General features: G+C 40.4%; 1 protein-coding gene across 5 annotated transcripts in view; it reads right to left on the bottom strand.

The window, feature by feature from the left end:
- Positions 1–1,130: 1,130 nt before the first annotated feature.
- Positions 1,131–18,848, bottom strand: part of ZDHHC2 (zDHHC palmitoyltransferase 2) — a 90,585-nt gene continuing 72,867 nt past the window's right edge. Inside the window, exons 9-14 of one of the 5 annotated variants that reach the window (XM_075258782.1) lie at positions 14,519–14,645; positions 13,614–13,706; positions 12,557–12,583; positions 9,707–9,819; positions 1,734–1,804; positions 1,131–1,596 (exon numbers count right to left, since the gene is read on the bottom strand). In XM_075258782.1, coding sequence (XP_075114883.1) covers positions 1,764–1,804; positions 9,707–9,819; positions 12,557–12,583; positions 13,614–13,706; positions 14,519–14,645 — 401 coding nt within the window. In that variant the 3' untranslated portion in view covers positions 1,131–1,596; positions 1,734–1,763. Of the gene's footprint in view, positions 1,597–1,733; positions 1,805–7,758; positions 7,913–9,706; positions 9,820–12,556; positions 12,584–13,613; positions 13,707–14,518; positions 14,646–18,848 lie in introns of those variants that run through there. The other 4 variants (XM_075258783.1, XM_075258784.1, XM_075258780.1 and 1 more) reach the window with 4 other exon arrangements.

The raw sequence follows: 18,848 nt of genomic DNA, 5'->3' as shown, positions 1-18,848 counted from the left end.
GCAACTTTGGGGCAGATAGATACACTTGTCCTTTTTAGCAATTGCTAAATCTTGCCCTTCATGTAGATGCAGAGCTATTTTTCATATGCTTTCATAACCTGCAGAACGTTATAAAATACTTGGGTATAATTATTTTGTTGCCATCTTGTCCCCCTGCCATGGGAATACTTGTTGTCTGATTAATTATACTTTCAACTGTGGGTTACCGGAGTAAGAACGAGTCAGGATATACTTACCTTCATTATATTTAAGGATAGTAATTTATATCCATGTATAAATGATACAAAAGTAGTACTAGTGTATATATTAACATTATTGGGAGATTTTCACCCCAGTGCTGACCTCTAGTGGGAAATTTCCTGCATTTTTGTTGTCTATCCTTGTCCTTGTTATATATATTTGTGTATACTAATAAAAACTTTTGTATTTTCTCATACATTGACTGTATTGATTACCTCATGTTTTCCTGTTTTTTGTTGCCGGTCTCTATTCTGAGGTAAAATACGATTTTTAGAGGGGTATAGATTGAACTGGGGACTTTCTACTTGGTACATGTAAGTTGCATCTTTCCCCCAATTGTGCTGTTTTTGTTTTTTACCAGGAATACTTTACCTAACTGGTACACGAGTTTAGGGTCCTGACTTGGCCTCCATATTCCGCAGATATGATCAAGCATTCCATATTTTCTGTGCTAGTAATACAAGTCCCATTCACCTCACAATTTGCTGCTCCTAATCTGCTAATGCCTTGGCACCATATACCACTGGACACCCGCAGGGGTCTTCTAGAGCCTCAAAGTTTTAGCATGAGGGGGAGTATACAATATTATATGGATTTAACATTGGCCAATAGTATATGTTTGGTACACCTTTTTTATGATGTACAAAGTATACCAATGTATTCTATTCCATTCCCAAAAATTTCGATGGGACAAAGATTTGGTGTCAGCTGCCCAAACGAAGAGAGCCTGAGAAAGCAAAGTAAAATGGTGGATGTGGTTCACTTACTTCTAGACACTACTACAGAGAACCGAAGTCTTAGAATTTGGAGTTTTGAGTCCTCTTCCAAGTTCTGTGTTCCATTTTTTGCCTGTGGCGCAGGCCCTAAGCAGTAAGGGTATCTGGACTCGGTTGGTGTAGATGTTATTTAATGAGATCATCAATAACATTTCATTGGCCTCATTATGTAGATAAATATGGTTTCCTTTACATATAAAATATGCTGCCATCATTCTTTTCAAAAAAGTGCTTTGCATTCGAGAAAGAGAGAAGAACGTTCCTTCTTGGAAGAGGAATGACGATAATACTTGTTTGTGCTATAATATCATAAACACGGTAATATACAACCTTACATTGTGTACAACACATGACTGCCGACAGGTTACTACAAAGGATTCCTCTTCCATCCGTGACTTCCCGCGTGTTCAAATTCCCTGCGGTTTGCAGTTTTCCACAGGGGAGGAAGTGTCTTTCTGCATGGTTTATAGCGGTAATGGAGAGAGCCAATCAGTGCTGTCGTCTCTGGAAACAGATGTAAAGCTAGCCAATGAGAGCATGACTTCTTCCTCACATGAACATCTGCCTATGGTCTGCAAGCCTAATGGGAGAACACACAGTGAATAGTACAACCTACACATCAAGATGGCGGCTATATATATATTTACTGTGTATATATATACATATATATATATATATATATATATATATGTGTGTGTGTGTGTGTCAGTCTCGTACTTTTTAACCCTCTGCAGCACTTCCATAGCGCTAGGTTTCCTTCTCGATGGTTAATGCTGGGTTACTCATACCTGGAAAAAACAAGTAATGCAAAAATATTAGTCAGGTGTTTAACTTACATTGTATGTTGTATAGTACAGATCTGCACTTTTAGACCACACTGACGTATAAGGATTTCCAGTTCTTGAAAGGGGATATTCAGAATCACAGGATAGGTCATCAGTCGGGGTTCGGCACCTTGGTCCCACACCAATCACTGATGCTATATGTAAGGTATATGGCTGGAGGCAGTCTTCCTATTATTCAAGTGTATGGGAGGGGGGCTGCAGTTCCTGGCGTCACCGCTACAGTGTATATAGGATGGTACACTATAGTGGTGACACTGAGGAACTGTAGCCTTGATCCCATAGACTTGAATATGAACTGGGCTGTTTCCAGCTTCAAGCGGCATCAGCTGATCGGTGCGGGGCCTATGTTGTAACTATCAATTATCTTCAGATCCTGAACAGCACCTTTAAAACGATATGTCTAGGCCTAGGATAAGCCATCAATAGTAGATCAGCAGGGGACAGACTTTCTGTCACCAGTTTTCTCCATTGAGCACTGCACCCCTTTATTTTTTACACTGCTCCCATACTTAGTAGTGGCTGTTCCTGGTATTGCAGCTCAGTCTTATTTTCTTGAATGGGGCCATGCTGAAGTAAGGGTATGTTCACACATCAGTATGCCATCCGTCCGTTTGAATTCAGTTTGACGCTAGGTTCACACCTGCGTTCAGCCTTCCGTTCTGTGCTTTCCGTCTTCTGCATGCCAGAAGACGGAAAGCACAGACCGGGTCTGGCCATGAGCGGCGGTGAGCGTTTTATGCTCTCCGCCGCGAAACCGGATTTTTTAATCTGGACACAGAGTCCGACTCTGTGTCCGGATTAAAAAACCCAGTTTCGCGGCGGAGAGCATAAAACGCACACCACCGCTCACGGCCGGACATCTTTCTCACCCATTCAAATGAATGGGTGAGAAAGACTCCTGCAGGTTTCCGTCTCCTGCTCTGTTTTATGCAGGAAATGGAAACCTGCAGAACGGAGACCGGGCGCAGATGTGAACGAGCCCTGACAAGTCTTAAGTCTTTCTTAAGGCTATTCCTACGTGTCAACCAGAAAAAAATTGTGTTTTAATGATAGGATCCCTTTAATGCACCTTTCACCTCTTCTTCATCAGCCGCTCCCCTCTGCCAATCCCTCCACTGGCTACCCGTTGCCCGGCGAATAGAGTTCAAAATGTTAACGCTGACATACAAAGCCATCCACAACCTGTCCCCTCCATATATCTCTGATCTAATCTCCCACTACCTGCCCACACGTAACCTCAAATCCTCCAAAGACCTCCTTCTCCGCTCTGCTCTTATCCACTCGTCACACAACCATCTCCAAGATTTCTTCTGTGCATCCCCCATACTCTGGAACTCCTTACCAAGACACATAAGACTGATCCCCACAATCACAGGCTTCAAGAAGGTCCAGAAGACTCCCCTATTCAGGAAGGCCTACAACCCCCAATAACACTACTGTCACCTCATCACCATCAGAACAGTCTCTCCTCTCACCTTCTGTCTCTATCCCTCTTCCCTCATAGACTGTAAGCCCTTGCGGGCAGGGCCTTCTATCCCACTGTGCCAGTCGGTCATTGTAAGTACAGTATATTTGTTTGTATATTTTGTGTACTGTATGTAAACCCTCAAATGTAAAGTACCATGGGATTAATATAATAATGTACAGCACCATAGAATTAATATAATAATGTACAGCACCATGGAATTAATATAATAATGTACAGCACCATGGAATTAATATAATAATGTACAGCACCATGGAATTAATATAATAATGTACAGCACCATGGAATTAATTGTGCGTTATATAAACAAACAATAATAATAATAATGATAGCATGCAGAATTGTAAAGAGGAAGCCACTGCTCAAGAAGAGGAATACCTGAATGAACCAGAAATCTACTGTAAGGTACAACCACGTGAGAAAATATTTGCAGTGAAAAAATTTGCAAGAACGTGTGACCAAAAAAAGCCCAACACATAAATTACATGCAGAGACTGCAGCAGATCTGCCCCAAATTTCATCCCACTGACAAAGGAGTGAAATCTGCTGCAGATATTTTCTGCTGCGTGTGAATGGAGATTTGTTGATCTTTCACCCACTTTGCTGGTTTTCCACCTGTGTTCACTTCCAGCTGTATACATTACATATTGCTTCCTGCAGCTGAAACAGTTAATCATTATGGGACCAGGTTTTGGACCCCACCGAGCAGATATTTACAACCTATTCTATGTATAGATAATCAGTATCCATTATGCCTTGGACAACCCCTTTAAACAACCAGTCACAATGTAGGTAACATTTCTGTAGAAATTCAGAAAATTCATTTTACGGACTGTGCTGGATACTTGTCTGTAAAGTTAGATTGACATTATATTTGCTCTCCTGGAGAACATAATTGGGTTTCTGTATATATTTTAGTACAGTGAGGCATGCTGAGATGAAACTACCACCACCGAATCACCTACAATACTATATAATTGTAATAGTATATTGTATAGATTCGGAAAGTAAAACCTATAATACGGTTGTTTTATCCCCCAGTGGTAAGTGAATGGACACGGCATGCATTCATTTGTATGGAGCGCAGAACCCGGCACAATTTCTTCTACAAAGCTGATTAGTAAACTGCGAGGCTTTAGGCGCGGACCAGACTGCAGAAGGTTAATATTCATGTCCACAATGAAATGCTTCGACTTGTAGGACGTTCAGGTCATAGCTACCACCATCTGGCTAGACAGAGAGCAAATATCAGCAAGATTGATGATATTGTTTGGGATGTTCTTCATCAGATCAGCATTCTGTCAATGTAATGGACACCACACTGAATCGTAGACAAGGCAACAACTGTCTGAGTCTTAGATACGGCTGCTCTTGTTTAGTCAGTTCAGCACAGAGCAGGATGTGTTGACCACGTACCTCTTGGCAGTTCTATAAAAAAAACATCTCCTACATAATATTTAGTAGACGTATTGAAGAGGTGCTAGGGTTGCATGTGCTAGATAGTTCCTGCAATATACATCAAATGCTTCACAAGTCCCCATTTACCTGGCAGCGCCAAAAAAGTGCAAAAAAAATCAACTATATTAACTATATTATTAGAGTGGCTTCTAGCAAAAAAAAAAAAAAAAGTATACTATACAGCAATACACTATATATATATATATATATATATATATATATATATATATATATTACATTGAGCGATGTACTGCATGCTACCATGCCTATACCATAGCCTAAGACTGGGGCATTAGGCTAAAGCCCCATGTTGCAGCAAAATCTACAACAAAAAAAGCTGCGTTTTTTTGAGCTAATGGAGAGGAAACATCTATGAATTTCCTATATGTTATCCATTCCTTTTCAAGCCACTCCTGACTTTGGCTCAAAAAAACGTGGCAGGAAATCCTCTACAAATATACAGTACTGTGAAAAAGTTTTAGACGGAAGGATCTGAGCAAGTCTACATCCACAGAAGAGCTCTGCTTAGTTCTCCAAGATGTCTGGAACATCCTCCTTGCCGAGTTTCTTAAAAATGGTGTACAAGAGCACCTGGAGGGATTAATGCTAAAAGCAAGGGGGAAGGGGGGGTCTCACTGCATACTGATATGATTTGTGTTTTCACAACAATTACTGACATGACCAGTGAACCCGAGGGTGATTTTAACGGGACAAAGATACAACAAGCCAGATATATTAAGACTGGTGCTTTGTCCACCTGTCTTAGAGCAAGGCATGCCTAAATTATCAAGAGACTCCAACGTCTTAATATAACAGGTGCATACCCGTGAGCCACAATAGAAGTCTACACTAGTCAGAAACTGGAGTACAATTCCTGTATAACTCATGGCAAGTTTTCTGGCAAGTAGTTGCTGGCTCTTCTGTTTGTCTTAAGGGACACCACCATGAATGCGCAAGGACTCATATAGGCCATGCAACACTCATCTTTGGTAAAAAGGTACGAAACTAGCTCTCTCTGTTGGATGGTAGAAATTCTATAAGTCAATGACCAACCCTACAGATTGGCCTTTGAACATAAGCTTGATGTACATTAAACCAGATACTCAACTTGGCTGCATCAGTGTGAATGCACTTCATCTATACTGGTTTAATAGAGTGAGAGGCTCTAAGATATTTGATGGGGTTCTTACAAAGGAGAAACAGTAGGCCCCAGACCACCATAAGGATCTTTAATCCAGCCAAACTGGTACTCTGCTCTGGCTTACATCCACGTCATGCTTTCACGCCTGTTTGAATGGTCGGACATTGTCTTATAGTACTGCTTCATTCCAAGAGGTGGTGGAAGAGGCGCAGTTCTCACCATTTTCTTTTTTTGAAAGAAAGCTACGGTAATTTATGTGATATTTCTAAATAATACAGATTCTAAATAGTAAACCCATCAGTAGGACTGTAATAGTAGACTGTACAATATTCACATAGGTCATATTTTATGAAGACAATCCCTATCCATATGTCCATATAGACATTACTGTAGAGGGTCTCTGCTCAGGACTCTGCTCTAGGGTGTAGGACCGGGCATACGAATGCTCAGACCTCCACTGATCAGGAAAATAGGGAAGTTTTGTACTCCATTGTGAATGGAGCAGTGGTCAGGCAGCATGGACCCTACTCCATTCACTTCATTGGGAACACCAGCACTGTACTTCCAGAAGTGGCTATCTCCCAAACTCCTACTTAAAATAATGGAGTAGTGTACACACTGCCCAACTATCACCCCTTTCAGAATAAGGGAAATAGGAAATCTCCCATTTTCCTCAGTGGGGAGTGTTTTTTTTCTCAGACCCATAAACTTTCATTGGTGTGAAGGAGCTATTGTAGGTGGGTGGGGGGAGGGTGTTTAGATTGGTGTAGAGATTTCCAGTTATCCCAGACAACCCCTTTAATGCAGAACCTGTGAAATTCATGAATAATGTAAAAGTCACAAATTTTATGCAGAAATGGAAATTCACTAAAAATACAAATCTAAAAAAAATACTCTCCTAAACATTGCAGCAGATATTAGTAGTAAGTCTACTGAAGTTGATGCTGCAGGAAGGTACACCAAAACCAAACCAGTCCTATTGTGCAACAACACAAAGCTTTGCCAACCTTGATCAACTCTGCTGATGTGACAGGACGCTTGGCAGGTTATACCGGGCATGTTGGCCTGTACAGCAAATTATAATTTCTGATAGATGACTGCAGATGAATACAAGATATGCCAAGAGTTCAATAAGATGTTTCTATTGGAAAGCTGCAGGGTACGGTCACAAGCACCTTAACTGGCTTGTACTAACATCTGAAGAATTTATCTTCTTGGAAAAGGTAATATATTTGTTGAAAGGCAACTTAGCCCAACACATTTTAACAGGTTAGCAATATTAAGAAGTGGATTGATGGAGTGTGAGGAATAGATTAACCCTATACACTGATTTACAGCTGTCATTACCTTGCACCCCCAACCCATGACTCTACATTCTGTGCTGCATTAAGTCTCCCAGTATGTGGACTTTCCACAACACCCTCACATATAGATATTAAGTCTCCTTCTAATGTTATGACCCACTACTTCATACAACATGTATCTAGTACTCATATCTTCGTATTGGTGAGAAAAGCGCTAGAAATAATTGTTATTTTTGTTTAACTCCCAACCAAAGAAAGATACAGACATGATTTTGGCCAGTGAACTACTCTGTGGAAGTCAGAAGATGTTATTGTATTTTAGAATAAAGGTTCTGATTGTAGTATTTTCCAAAAACAGCACCATTCTTATCTATGGGTCTTGTTGGTATTGCAGCCCAGCTCTATTCACTTGAAGGCATTGCCCAATGCTTGCAAATTATAAAATGTCCAAAGGATATGTAATAAATGATAAGGACACGTAATAAGGATGCGTAATAAGTTACTTCTTATCGGGGGGGTGCAATCATAAAGACCCCCAACCAATCACTGTGTGCCCTCATTTGAATAGTTAACAGGGATTAAGTTGTAATCTTGGGATAACCTGTTTAAATGGGGCTGAGGTGCAATACCAGGACATCCCATGCTCATAAGTCCCGCTGTTCCTAGGAAACAAAAATGCAAGAATTGTAGTTATTGTACTTTGTTATAATATTTTACTATAAAACAATTAAAGGAGTTTGAAATGGAATTTCCTGCCCACATCTGTGTATGTACAGACAACTCTACATTGCAGTTTTCTCCCCACACACCCAGATTTTTATATATATATATATATATATATATATATATATATATATATATATATATATATATACACTCACCGGCCACTTTATTAGGTACACCTGTCCAACTGCTCGTTAACACTTGATTTCTAATCAGCCAATCACATGGCGGCAACTCAGTGCATTTAGGCATGTAGACATGGTCAAGACAATCTCCTGCAGTTCAAACCGAGCATCAGTATGGGGAAGAAAGGTGATTTGAGTGCCTTTGAACGTGGCATGGTTGTTGGTACCAGAAGGGCTGGTCTGAGTATTTCAGAAACTGCTGATCTACTGGGATTTTCACGCACAACCATCTCTAGGCTTTACAGAGAATGGTCCGAAAAAGAAAAAACATCCAGTGAGCGGCAGTTCTGTGGGCGGAAATGCGTTGTTGATGCCAGAGGTCAGAGGAGAATGGCCAGACTGGTTCGAACTGATAGAAAGGCAACAGTGACTCAAATAGCCACCCGTTACAACCAAGATAGCCAGAAGAGCATCTCTGAACGCACAGTATGTCAAACTTTGAGGCAGATGGGCTACAGCAGCAGAAGACCACACCGGGTGCCACTCCTTTCAGCTAAGAACAGGAAACTGAGGCTACAATTTGCACAAGCTCATCGAAATTGGACAATTGAAGATTGGAAAAACGTTGCCTGGTCTGATGAGTCTCAATTTCTGCTGCAACATTCGGATGGTAGGGTCAGAATTTGGCGTCAACAACATGAAAGCATGGATCCATCCTGCCTTGTATCAACGGTAAGGCTGGTGGTGGTGGTGTCATGGTGTGGGGAATATTTTCTTGGCACTCTTTGGGCCCCTTGGTACCAATTGAGCATTGTTGCAACGCCAAAGCCTACCTGAGTATTGTTGCTGACCATGTCCATCCCTTTATGACCACAATGTACCCAACATCTGATGGCTACTTTCAGCAGGATAATGCGCCATGTCATAAAGCTGGAATCATCTCAGACTGGTTTCTTGAACATGACAATGAGTTCACTGTACTCCAATGGCCTCCACAGTCACCAGATCTCAATCCAATAGAGCATCTTTGGGATGTGGTGGAACGGGAGATTCGCATCATGGATGTGCAGCCGACAAATCTGCGGCAACTGTGTGATGCCATCATGTCAATATGGACCAAAATCTCTGAGGAATGCTTCCAGCACCTTGTTGAATCTATGCCACGAAGAATTGAGGCAGTTCTGAAGGCAAAAGGGGGTCCAACCTGTTACTAGCATGGTGTACCTAATAAAGTGGCCGGTGAGTGTATATGTGTGTGTGGTGTGTAACGCTGAAGACTAAGATTTTCCCCTTGATTGTCTCATTCTTGCCACATGGTAGCACCCTAGCAGGTCACCTCTGCTTACCCCTCCTCCTTGTTCTGCTTGTCCGACTTTGTGTCCTTGCAAAAAAAAAAAAAACAACAGTTTCATGGTGGAGACGCTGCATACGAACATAGGCGGTTTGCTTTAAAAACCCATTGAAATGAAAGGGTTTTTAAACTGACCGCCGACAAGCCGCCCCCAAGCAGTTTTTCCTGTTTTTTTTCGGGGGAATGACAACGGGTAGAGAGCAGTGCAAGTGTGAACGCCCCCTTAGGATCACACCTGATATATTAAGGTTTCTTACCAAGTTTCCCCTTTTCTTCATTGCAGCTGCTCTCGGTCCAGGACTGTGAGTCAGTTAGCAGGTGACTCTGAGACTCACGAAGAGGTTTGGCTGGGAACTGATGATTGTCAGCACTATGATAGAGAAGGAAATGAAATTTGTAACATCGAAAATTCAGACTAATGTATGTAAATTTCAAACACAGTCTACGTTCAATATTTCAGTAGATTAGCCATTTCCCTAACAACAATGTATACATTACGGTCTTAAATTACCCTTGAACACGTTTAGATTCTTGAACACTGCAGTCTGTGGGTATAAGTTTGCTAGTCTGTCGTTTTCTAATCTTTGACATGTCTGTACAAATACAAACAGGATCTCTCTGCACAGACACTGGGGGGGGGGGAATGTATCAAAACTGGTGCAAAAGAAAAGCAGTTATTGATGGCAACCAATCAGGTTGATATTTAAATTTTTTAAAAAATATTAAAAATGCAGGGCACCTGCTATAGGGCAACCTGAGACCATTGCCTCAGACGGCACCTTCTGGCACAAACTGAGGGGGTGGCTTTCTTTTGTTAATCAGACAATAGCAGACAATATTTTACTCACCCATTATCCCTTCAGTCCAGGCCAACCTCCAGAGCACACTGCACAGTATGTCCCGATGCTCAAGAACATCAGTAAGTAACATATTGGCATGTTTCAGGATTGCAATGTAATGTGCGGCACCCTCTGAAAGCCAAAGCAGAGGCCAGCCTGGACACGAGCAGGGATGGGTGAGTAAAATATCAGCTAACATGTCACTGTGGGACTAACATGTCATTGCAGCGATATTGTGGCGGTCACCACGATGGCCAGTGATTGACTGCAGTTGTTTCTTGACCCAAAAAAATAAAAACAGTCAACTGCTCACATCAGAAGGGACCAGCAATAGAAGAGAACAAGCAGCAGCTTCTGGGCCAGGAGGACCTTGGCTTCATGTTTAAGTTTTCCAATACTATCTACAGCAAAGAGGAATATTTTTAAATGAGTCAGAAACCCTTTTTAACAAAGATAGAATTCTTGCACTATTCCAAATACTTGCCCCTGGGCAGTGCAACCGTGTGCACTAGGTCTCTCACTGCTCATTTAGGCCAGGGCTTTGGTTGCTTGACCAAAAATCACCAGGTTGCCCTGTGACTCATTCACTAATGTTAAAGGGGCTCCATCATTAGAAAAAGTCATTTTTAACTAATCACATCCTTGCATAGCCTTTAGAAAAGCTATTCCACACCTACCTTTTGTATGTAAATTGCCTCAGTAGTCTTTGAATAAGTATGTTTTTATTCATATGCTAATTAGCTTCTCCATGCACCCCAGAAGTCTCTTCATGCACTGTCTTCTGTATATGCAGCACAGGCTGCTGCTGCTGACTCCTCCTCCCTGCTCTAATACACAGCACACAGCTAGCTGACAACTTCCTGTGCACGAAGCTTACGCTGGGTTCACACCAGCGCCCGATCTCAGTTTCCAGGTTTCCATCTTCTGCCGACAGAAAACAGAAACCCGGCAGACCGTGTCCGGCCGTGAGCACCTGTGAATAGTTTTGTGCTCTCCATGGCGAAAACGTTTTTTTTAACTGGACACAAAGTCCTGCATGTCCGAGAGAGCACAAAACACTCATAGGTGCTCATGGCCGGACACTTTCCAAACCTATTCAAATGAATGGGTTTGAAAAATGACTGCAGGTTTCCATCTCCTGTCCAGTTTCGGACAGGAAACGGAAACCTACTAAAAAGGAGACCAGGGCGCAGATGTGAACGAGTCCTAATTAGCATATTCAAACACTACTGAGGCAATTTACATACAAAAGGTATGTGTGGAATAGACTTTCTAAAAGCTATGCAAGGGTGTGATTAGTTAAAAATGACTTTTCCAATGAATAAAGTGATATTGTGACCCCCTAGTGTGCTTAGACCACCGTTTCTAGTCACAAAAAATGTTAAGCAGTGTCCGACTCGCGGTCACATTATTGTGTGAAGCTAGTAGTGTTTAAACTCTGATTTTTTTGAGGGGGACGTTTAGTCTGAATGGTACAACTCCAATTTTCTTTTGCCCCAGTTTTGATACATCGTCTTGAGTTACTACTTACCTAAGTAGTGAATGACGCACTGCTTGGTGGAGGCAGGATACAGAACCTCTGGTACCATGACAGGCACTTTTTCTTTTGTTATGGATCAAGTTTTGATAAAACAAAATGAATGATAAGGGTGCAGCAGGGAAGGAGAAATAGAGTATACCAGGAGCAGAACTGTGGGAATACTCATGTACTGGAGATGACTTACAAGGCTCTATATGCCACAATTACATGTAAGGCACACCCATGAAAAATGGACCTGACAAGGAGAGGAGGCAAAGTCAGTCTCTGGGGGTTCTTTATTTTACCAGGAAAATGCCTTTCAAGAGGAAAACTTGGATAGGTGGATTTGTTACTGCTTTCTAATGATGGTTCCTGCCTGCCTCGACAGCAGTGGAAACGGAGATTGGTGCAGGAAGAGGAAGTTACATATAAGTAATGAGATAAGCTCCTGGAGAATACTTGACGAATAAGACACTAGTTATACCTACATTGTGGTCAGCTTCCTACCAGATATGCTGTACATCAGACGTTGTGTTGACCAATGGGCTGAAAGTTGGGTCCATTGGGTTCTGTTGCAGCTAAGCGGACACTATATATGAGCACTATGGTGGATACTGTAGTATGGACACTATCAATGGCAATGAATGTTCTTCAGGATACCGGAGCCTGATTTATATCACTGTGTACTTACAATAATTGTTTGAGGGTGGGAGAATGCTATTGGGTAAAGGGGTACAGTGACCACCTACCTCCAGTGTTGTTTCATCAAAGCAATGCTTGCAGGTTTGAATTTCACAATATTAACAATCTTAAATATAAGTATCCATATACACAAAAAACCCAATAGTTTGGAACATATTCTGAATCTGTAACAATTAAACTAATTATATGTTTAATTTCATTATCTAAATCGCACAGCAAAATTGAAAAAAAGGGTTTCCCTGGCCAAAAACGTAAAAAAAAAAATCTTATATACTAACCTTTCAAATCTTGAGTTGACTAGACTACACATTACCACAGTAACCTGCCACAAATGGTCAGTGTAGTGATGTGTGGCCCAACTAGCTAGAAATAAATGAGTTAGGGTCAGGGAACCCCTTAAAAGTCTACTGTGGAATGTAGATAATGCAACTGAAAATAAAAACCTCTCATAGATTAAAGTCTATGGACACTTTAAGTCAAAGTTTTTTCATATTTAAAAATTAATTTTTGTAATAAATTTTTATTAACGTTTGACTTCATCAGGTTGCATGTATTGCAATACATAGAAAGCTGCAAAATGCCGTTCACAATCATATTCATCAGACTGGTTGTGTCATGGTTTGATCTCAATCTCCTGTGATCTTTCTTAAAACATCTAAGCTGATTCATGACCAAACAGAAGGAAAACAGTGATTTGGTCATAAATCATCTCAGAAGATTGTTCAAGAAAGGAGAGAGAGGGCTGGAGACCGAGTGGTCAATTGTCTAGTCTGACAGATTTGCTAGAGAACGGCATTCTGCAGCTTTCTTTGTAAAATTCTTATTAAATACCTAGTACAAAAATTATTTTTATTGCACCATACAATGTGATTAAATAATAAATTGCTATAAAGGGGATCATAACTTTTAAAATCTTTACAAATGAGTAAAACCCCTTAACTAGTGAGCTAAGGCCATCTGCCTACCTGTATATTCTGTTCTATATACAGAGTATTACAACTACGATATATTATCAGGTTTTTCTTTTTGGTCCTAGGGTATTTCAATAAATGTTATTATGAGGACACTAACCATAACATGTGTAAAGGTGAAGCGGATATCTACCTTTTAGCTGCTACATTAGTTCCTGAAGGTGTAGTCGCTTGCTCAGGATCCTGGTTCACCAGACATGTAGGAAATGAACAGCCATCCCCTAAGCTGGAAAGTAACAGAAATAGTTAATTTAATAGCTAAAACATTTTTTATCATTATAATGCAATGACAATGGTATAATTCACTAGGCCCTAAAATATCTCACTAGAAAAGCTGAATAAGTCCCAGTAGAAGGGTGTGAAGGATACGAACATAGGAGGTCCAAAAAAAGACCCATGAAACCATAGGTTTAGTACGGTAATTAAGGTATATATTAGATATTGAAAGGGAAGTCCTCAGACCTTCTACACAACATAGTATATAGAGATGGAGCAGAGTTCACCCAAACTTCTGCAATTGGTTAAACTTCTGTAGCGGGAATCTTTATGACAACAAAATCCAAATACTTATTGGAAAAAGTTTTCAATTACTTTTTATTGGTTTGTGTTCCTTTCTGTGATAAGATATCATGCTGCAGAAGGCTAACCAATTACAGATATTCGGCTTAACTCTGCTAATGCTAGGTTCACACTAGCGTTCAGGTTTCCGTCCTTTGGGTTTGAAAGGGAGAAACCCTATACACTTAAAAAGCAGTTATGTGCGGATACTAGACTATAGTGGCGTCTACCGAGTTATTCTCTCCACTGATCTGAGACTGGGTCTCGTACAGAGACTTGAATGCTAGTGTGAACCTAGTGTACGTCTGTATAGTAAGATAATACTGAGTCAGGTTAATATATAAAAAAATTATTTCACTCATACACCATATTTATCAAGACCACTCACTAAAAAAAAAAAAGTGTCAGGGCATCAAAGTTTACTTAAGTACACATGTCATCATGGTATGCATTCTTTAATGTAATTACTATTTGCTATACCTTGTAAATATAGGCAACAGCCAGTATTTCCTCTCATCGCCAAATACTTGTCGCAGATTTTTACTAAATCCGAGGCTGAAGCCATTTTTGTCCGTGCCATGCCTGAATACTGGTGATCTGAAAGCCTCTATCAGGAAGAGAAGACACAAATAGTTACACAAGCCATGCAGGGCAAAGAATATGACAACCTTCTTTAGGAAATTTGTCCATACAGAAAGAGTAGATTCACCAAATACACCGATGAGCCAAAGGGTAACAATGTTTGGACCTTTTGACTTTCAGGCTCCATACCTCACCATTCTCTACAGCGTCAAACATGAGACTACCATCATTTTATATATAATTATCTTGGCTAACTCATACATAAATTGTAGTAATATTGAATACTATTTAGCATATGATTAGTTATGCAGATTCTTATCATGTAACTGCATTGTTACTAATTTGCTCCAAAAATCAAAATAATTTTTTTTTAATTATTTTATAAATCCATCTTTGGCTTTCAATACTGTCTGAATCCTTACGGGCATGCTCTTGATCAGATTCAAGCATGTCTCCACTGTAATCTGTTCCCAGGTCTCTTTTACACTTTTCCAATGATGGCGCATACTGGTCGACTCACTTGGATACAAATAAAGCTGTTTCTTCCAGTGTTTGATTGGGTTGAGGTCTGGGGACTGTGAGGTAAAACCAACACCTCTACTTTATAGCCTCTGAACCATTGAGTCGCTAATTTCGACCTATGCATTGGGTCATTGTCCTGCAGGAACACAAAATCTTTTCATAACCATAGTTATATACTCATGTATATGAAGTAACTTGTCTTGTAGGGTAATCACATATAGTTCAGCATTGAGACCACCAGCAATCCTGGTCAAGTATCCAACACCTTTGGCTGTGAAACAATCCCATATCACCAGGCTTTCTCCACTTGACAGGTTCTTCAATTTCTCTGTTAGCCTCAGTGTCCCGTGGTTTTCCAGACCCATTTGCATCCATTAGAGCCTAGCCTAATGACCTTCCTCTCATCATTCCAAATCACCCATTTCCAATCTTCTAATGTCCACTTTTCATACTTTTTTAAAAACTCAAGCTGACACTTCTTATGACAACAATACTGACGAGGTTTCTTCACCTTTTTTCGAGCCACCATTCCAGACTTGTGTAATGCACATCCTATGGTGCTTGAATGAACGTCTGGGATCTCAAGCCACCTCCACTGCCAAGTTTGTTGCGACACACCTGATAGACCTTGTTGACTCTGATATCTTACCTGGACGTCCACCTCTTGGCTTTTGAATGGATGGACAGACTTCATGTTGTATTCTTCCAACTATCCTGGCATTCACATGATGCAGTTTGTCAATTTTCTTGGCCAAGAGATCGCTAGCGATGAGTTGGATGGCTCTGTTTCTCTTTTCTTGGGAAATCTTCTTCATGGCTGATCCTCGATTTGAACCAGAGACCTTACACTTCAAAATCAACCTAATCACACTCTCAGCTATTAGGGAATGGGAAAACTGTCTGTAATTTGTAGTATACTAGAATTTTTTTTCCATTCCCAGGAGCAAAACAGTAACAATGCAGTTACATGACAATAATCTGTATAACTAATCTTATGCTAAATAGTTACAAGTCAAATTGCTGTATAATATAGCCAAGATGACTGTCTATAAAATGATGGTGGTCTCACACTCAGCTGTAGTGGATAGTGAGATATGGAGCCTGAAAGCCTTTTGCTCATCAGTGTTTTAACCATAGGGTAAAAGGTTCATCTGCACTGGCCCTATGGTAGCAGTGGCCCCCTCTGCTGAACTAGACTTAGCGGGAAAGTCCTGCATTTTGAGTGCTGTCTGCCTATTAAGGGCAGCAGGCAACAATTTCAACTTTATCCGCCTCAGCTATTGATGTCTACAGCAGGGAGGTAAACTGGGCACCGAGCCACAGACTACTACAGCCAGAGCCTGCATGAAGCAGCATGGGAACGGGGTTAGGGTATAACTTAATTTTTTTTTCATTTGTATATAATATACTGTATATCTATGGTTACAGAGGGGGCAGGGGGCATTATGTAGGGGGACATACATTATAGGGGATCACACTTAGGAAACTTTTGAACTTCACAAATACCGTGTTTGTGCGCATCTTGAGTTACATCCTATATCTCATCGTGCATAGTTGTAGAGAGCTATCCAAAATTGTGCAGACTCCTAAGCCAAAGACTCCCAGCATTCCCTGCCTGTTCAGTGTTGTATTATCATTATCTTACAAAGGCTTCAATATACTTGACGTTATACAGTTTGTAGAAATAAGAAAACCAGTTTGTAAACATGTAGAATTTCCCAAAACCTAATTTCCATAGTAATTTGATTTTCTTCTAGGTCAAGTAGATTATTCCATTAGGAAGCAAGCAGAAAGCATGAAAGATGTCCCATTTAACCAATCTGTTTCATCTGTCAACTAAGCAATTCCAAGATCAAAGCTGAATACCTTGGAAATAATAATTTCCTCTATATAGCACTAAACATACATTATTGTCACATTGGGAATGTCAAAACAGCCGTGACTCATAAAACTAAAATGTATTATGTACAGCAAACACCTTACTTCTCACACTCTGCGCTCGGATCTCATAAAGCAATGGCACAATGCTAAAATATTCCATCTTTTCATGGCTAATGGGGCCCAACCCCGGGGTCACCCACCATTCCAGAGAATGAAGGGGCTACAGAGCTGCTGCAACCCCTCCAAGTATTTCCCGTCCACCTGCCTAGTGTGCAGAGGACTTGTACCACAAACGGGGTTGGGTGTAGTTTCCTACCGCAGTTCGGAATCAGTGATGTACCCCCTTCAGTCACAGGATCTTGGGCTTCCAGAGGTCAGGCCCGCCACTGATCATAAAATGATTTTATATTAAGGAGCTGCCTAGAATTCAGGGCGCTGATAGGCGGCTCCTGCACAGATTATCTGCACGGGTCCGCTTCCAACCCAGTACTATACCCTATATCAGGTGGCTGACAGCAGTGACTGGGTGCCAGTACTGGAGCTCAACCTTGACTTGTATCGATCAGATATTTATGGCCTATAAAAACCTCAATCCTAGGTTAAGAAGTAAAGGGCTAAGGAACCTTTCAGTAGATGTTTTGTAGAACGTTCAACTAGCAAACAGATACATAAAACTAAATATAACTTGTATTTTATGTAATGCTGAATGTACTCATTCATACAAATAGGTCACCAACACCTCCTCAAAGAAAACCTTGTTCTCCGTCAGCTGATAAAAGAATTCACTTTTTTATTGCAACTTATCTGGATTATACTTGGGGCTAAGTGCCGAAGGGCTGTTAAGTTTTTTAAGTGATTCATCAAATCTTTCATGGAAATTTTGCTTTTCTAGACAGTTTTCCATCACAAATCAGAGACATAGACACATACTAAACAGTACAGACTTTTGTTTTACATCATGACAAAAATGCAATAGAAACAAAAAGACCTCGGACATGAAAATGATGGTTTGTAAATGGGAACTCACTTAAATATCTGGGAAAGCTAAGTGGCAACCAACATGGCCGCCTTTGTAGCTTCCACACAGTAGCTGCATTTCTTTTGCTTCTATAATACTGCAGAATTGTAAAGAATTTCCATTATGGAAGCCAAATCCTAACGATATTGTCTGACACCTACTGAAGCTACTAACCACTACCGATTGTCATTCAGCTTTCCTAGAATTTTAGGAACTTGATAAAAAGATGTCAAATTTTTTTTATTTTAGAGGGAAACTCCTGGTCTTATACAGCTATACATCAATGTGAATTATTCTATAGACTCAAAAGATTGTACACAATATGGTGGCTGTGTAAATCACAGTTGCCATGGTTATAAAAAAAGTCATCCATATTGGCCAAGTTTTTCTTCTGGCTATTTTAACATTCAGTGGTTTGGTGCTTCTACATTCTACATATGCATCTGACACTGGAAAAATATATAAAACATAGTATCTATAGGTCTTTCTATACATTTCTAATTGAAAACCGTAATTTGGAGATTCGTGGTACTTTGACTATAGTGATATTTTTCCAGTTTTTTTTTTAAAGGTTTACAAAAGCGGATAACAACTTGGATGTGCAATGGTGGCCAACTGGTTACCACCCGGAAGTACTAAACAATGGATAAAACTAGGAATTGTTTAAATAATTTTTTCATTTTGGAAAAGGTTTATCTATATGTTACAATGAGCAATATTGTCCCCCATCTTTGACCGCACCCAGACCACACCGCCATCCACTGCTGGGAACCCATTCTAGCTAATAGAACCCCTATGGCCAAAATA

This window comes from Leptodactylus fuscus, chromosome 1 (genome assembly GCF_031893055.1).
Source record: "Leptodactylus fuscus isolate aLepFus1 chromosome 1, aLepFus1.hap2, whole genome shotgun sequence".
NCBI lineage: Eukaryota > Metazoa > Chordata > Amphibia > Anura > Leptodactylidae > Leptodactylus > Leptodactylus fuscus.
Note: the sequence above shows the minus strand (reverse complement) of the source record. Positions and strands in the feature narration are given on the sequence as shown.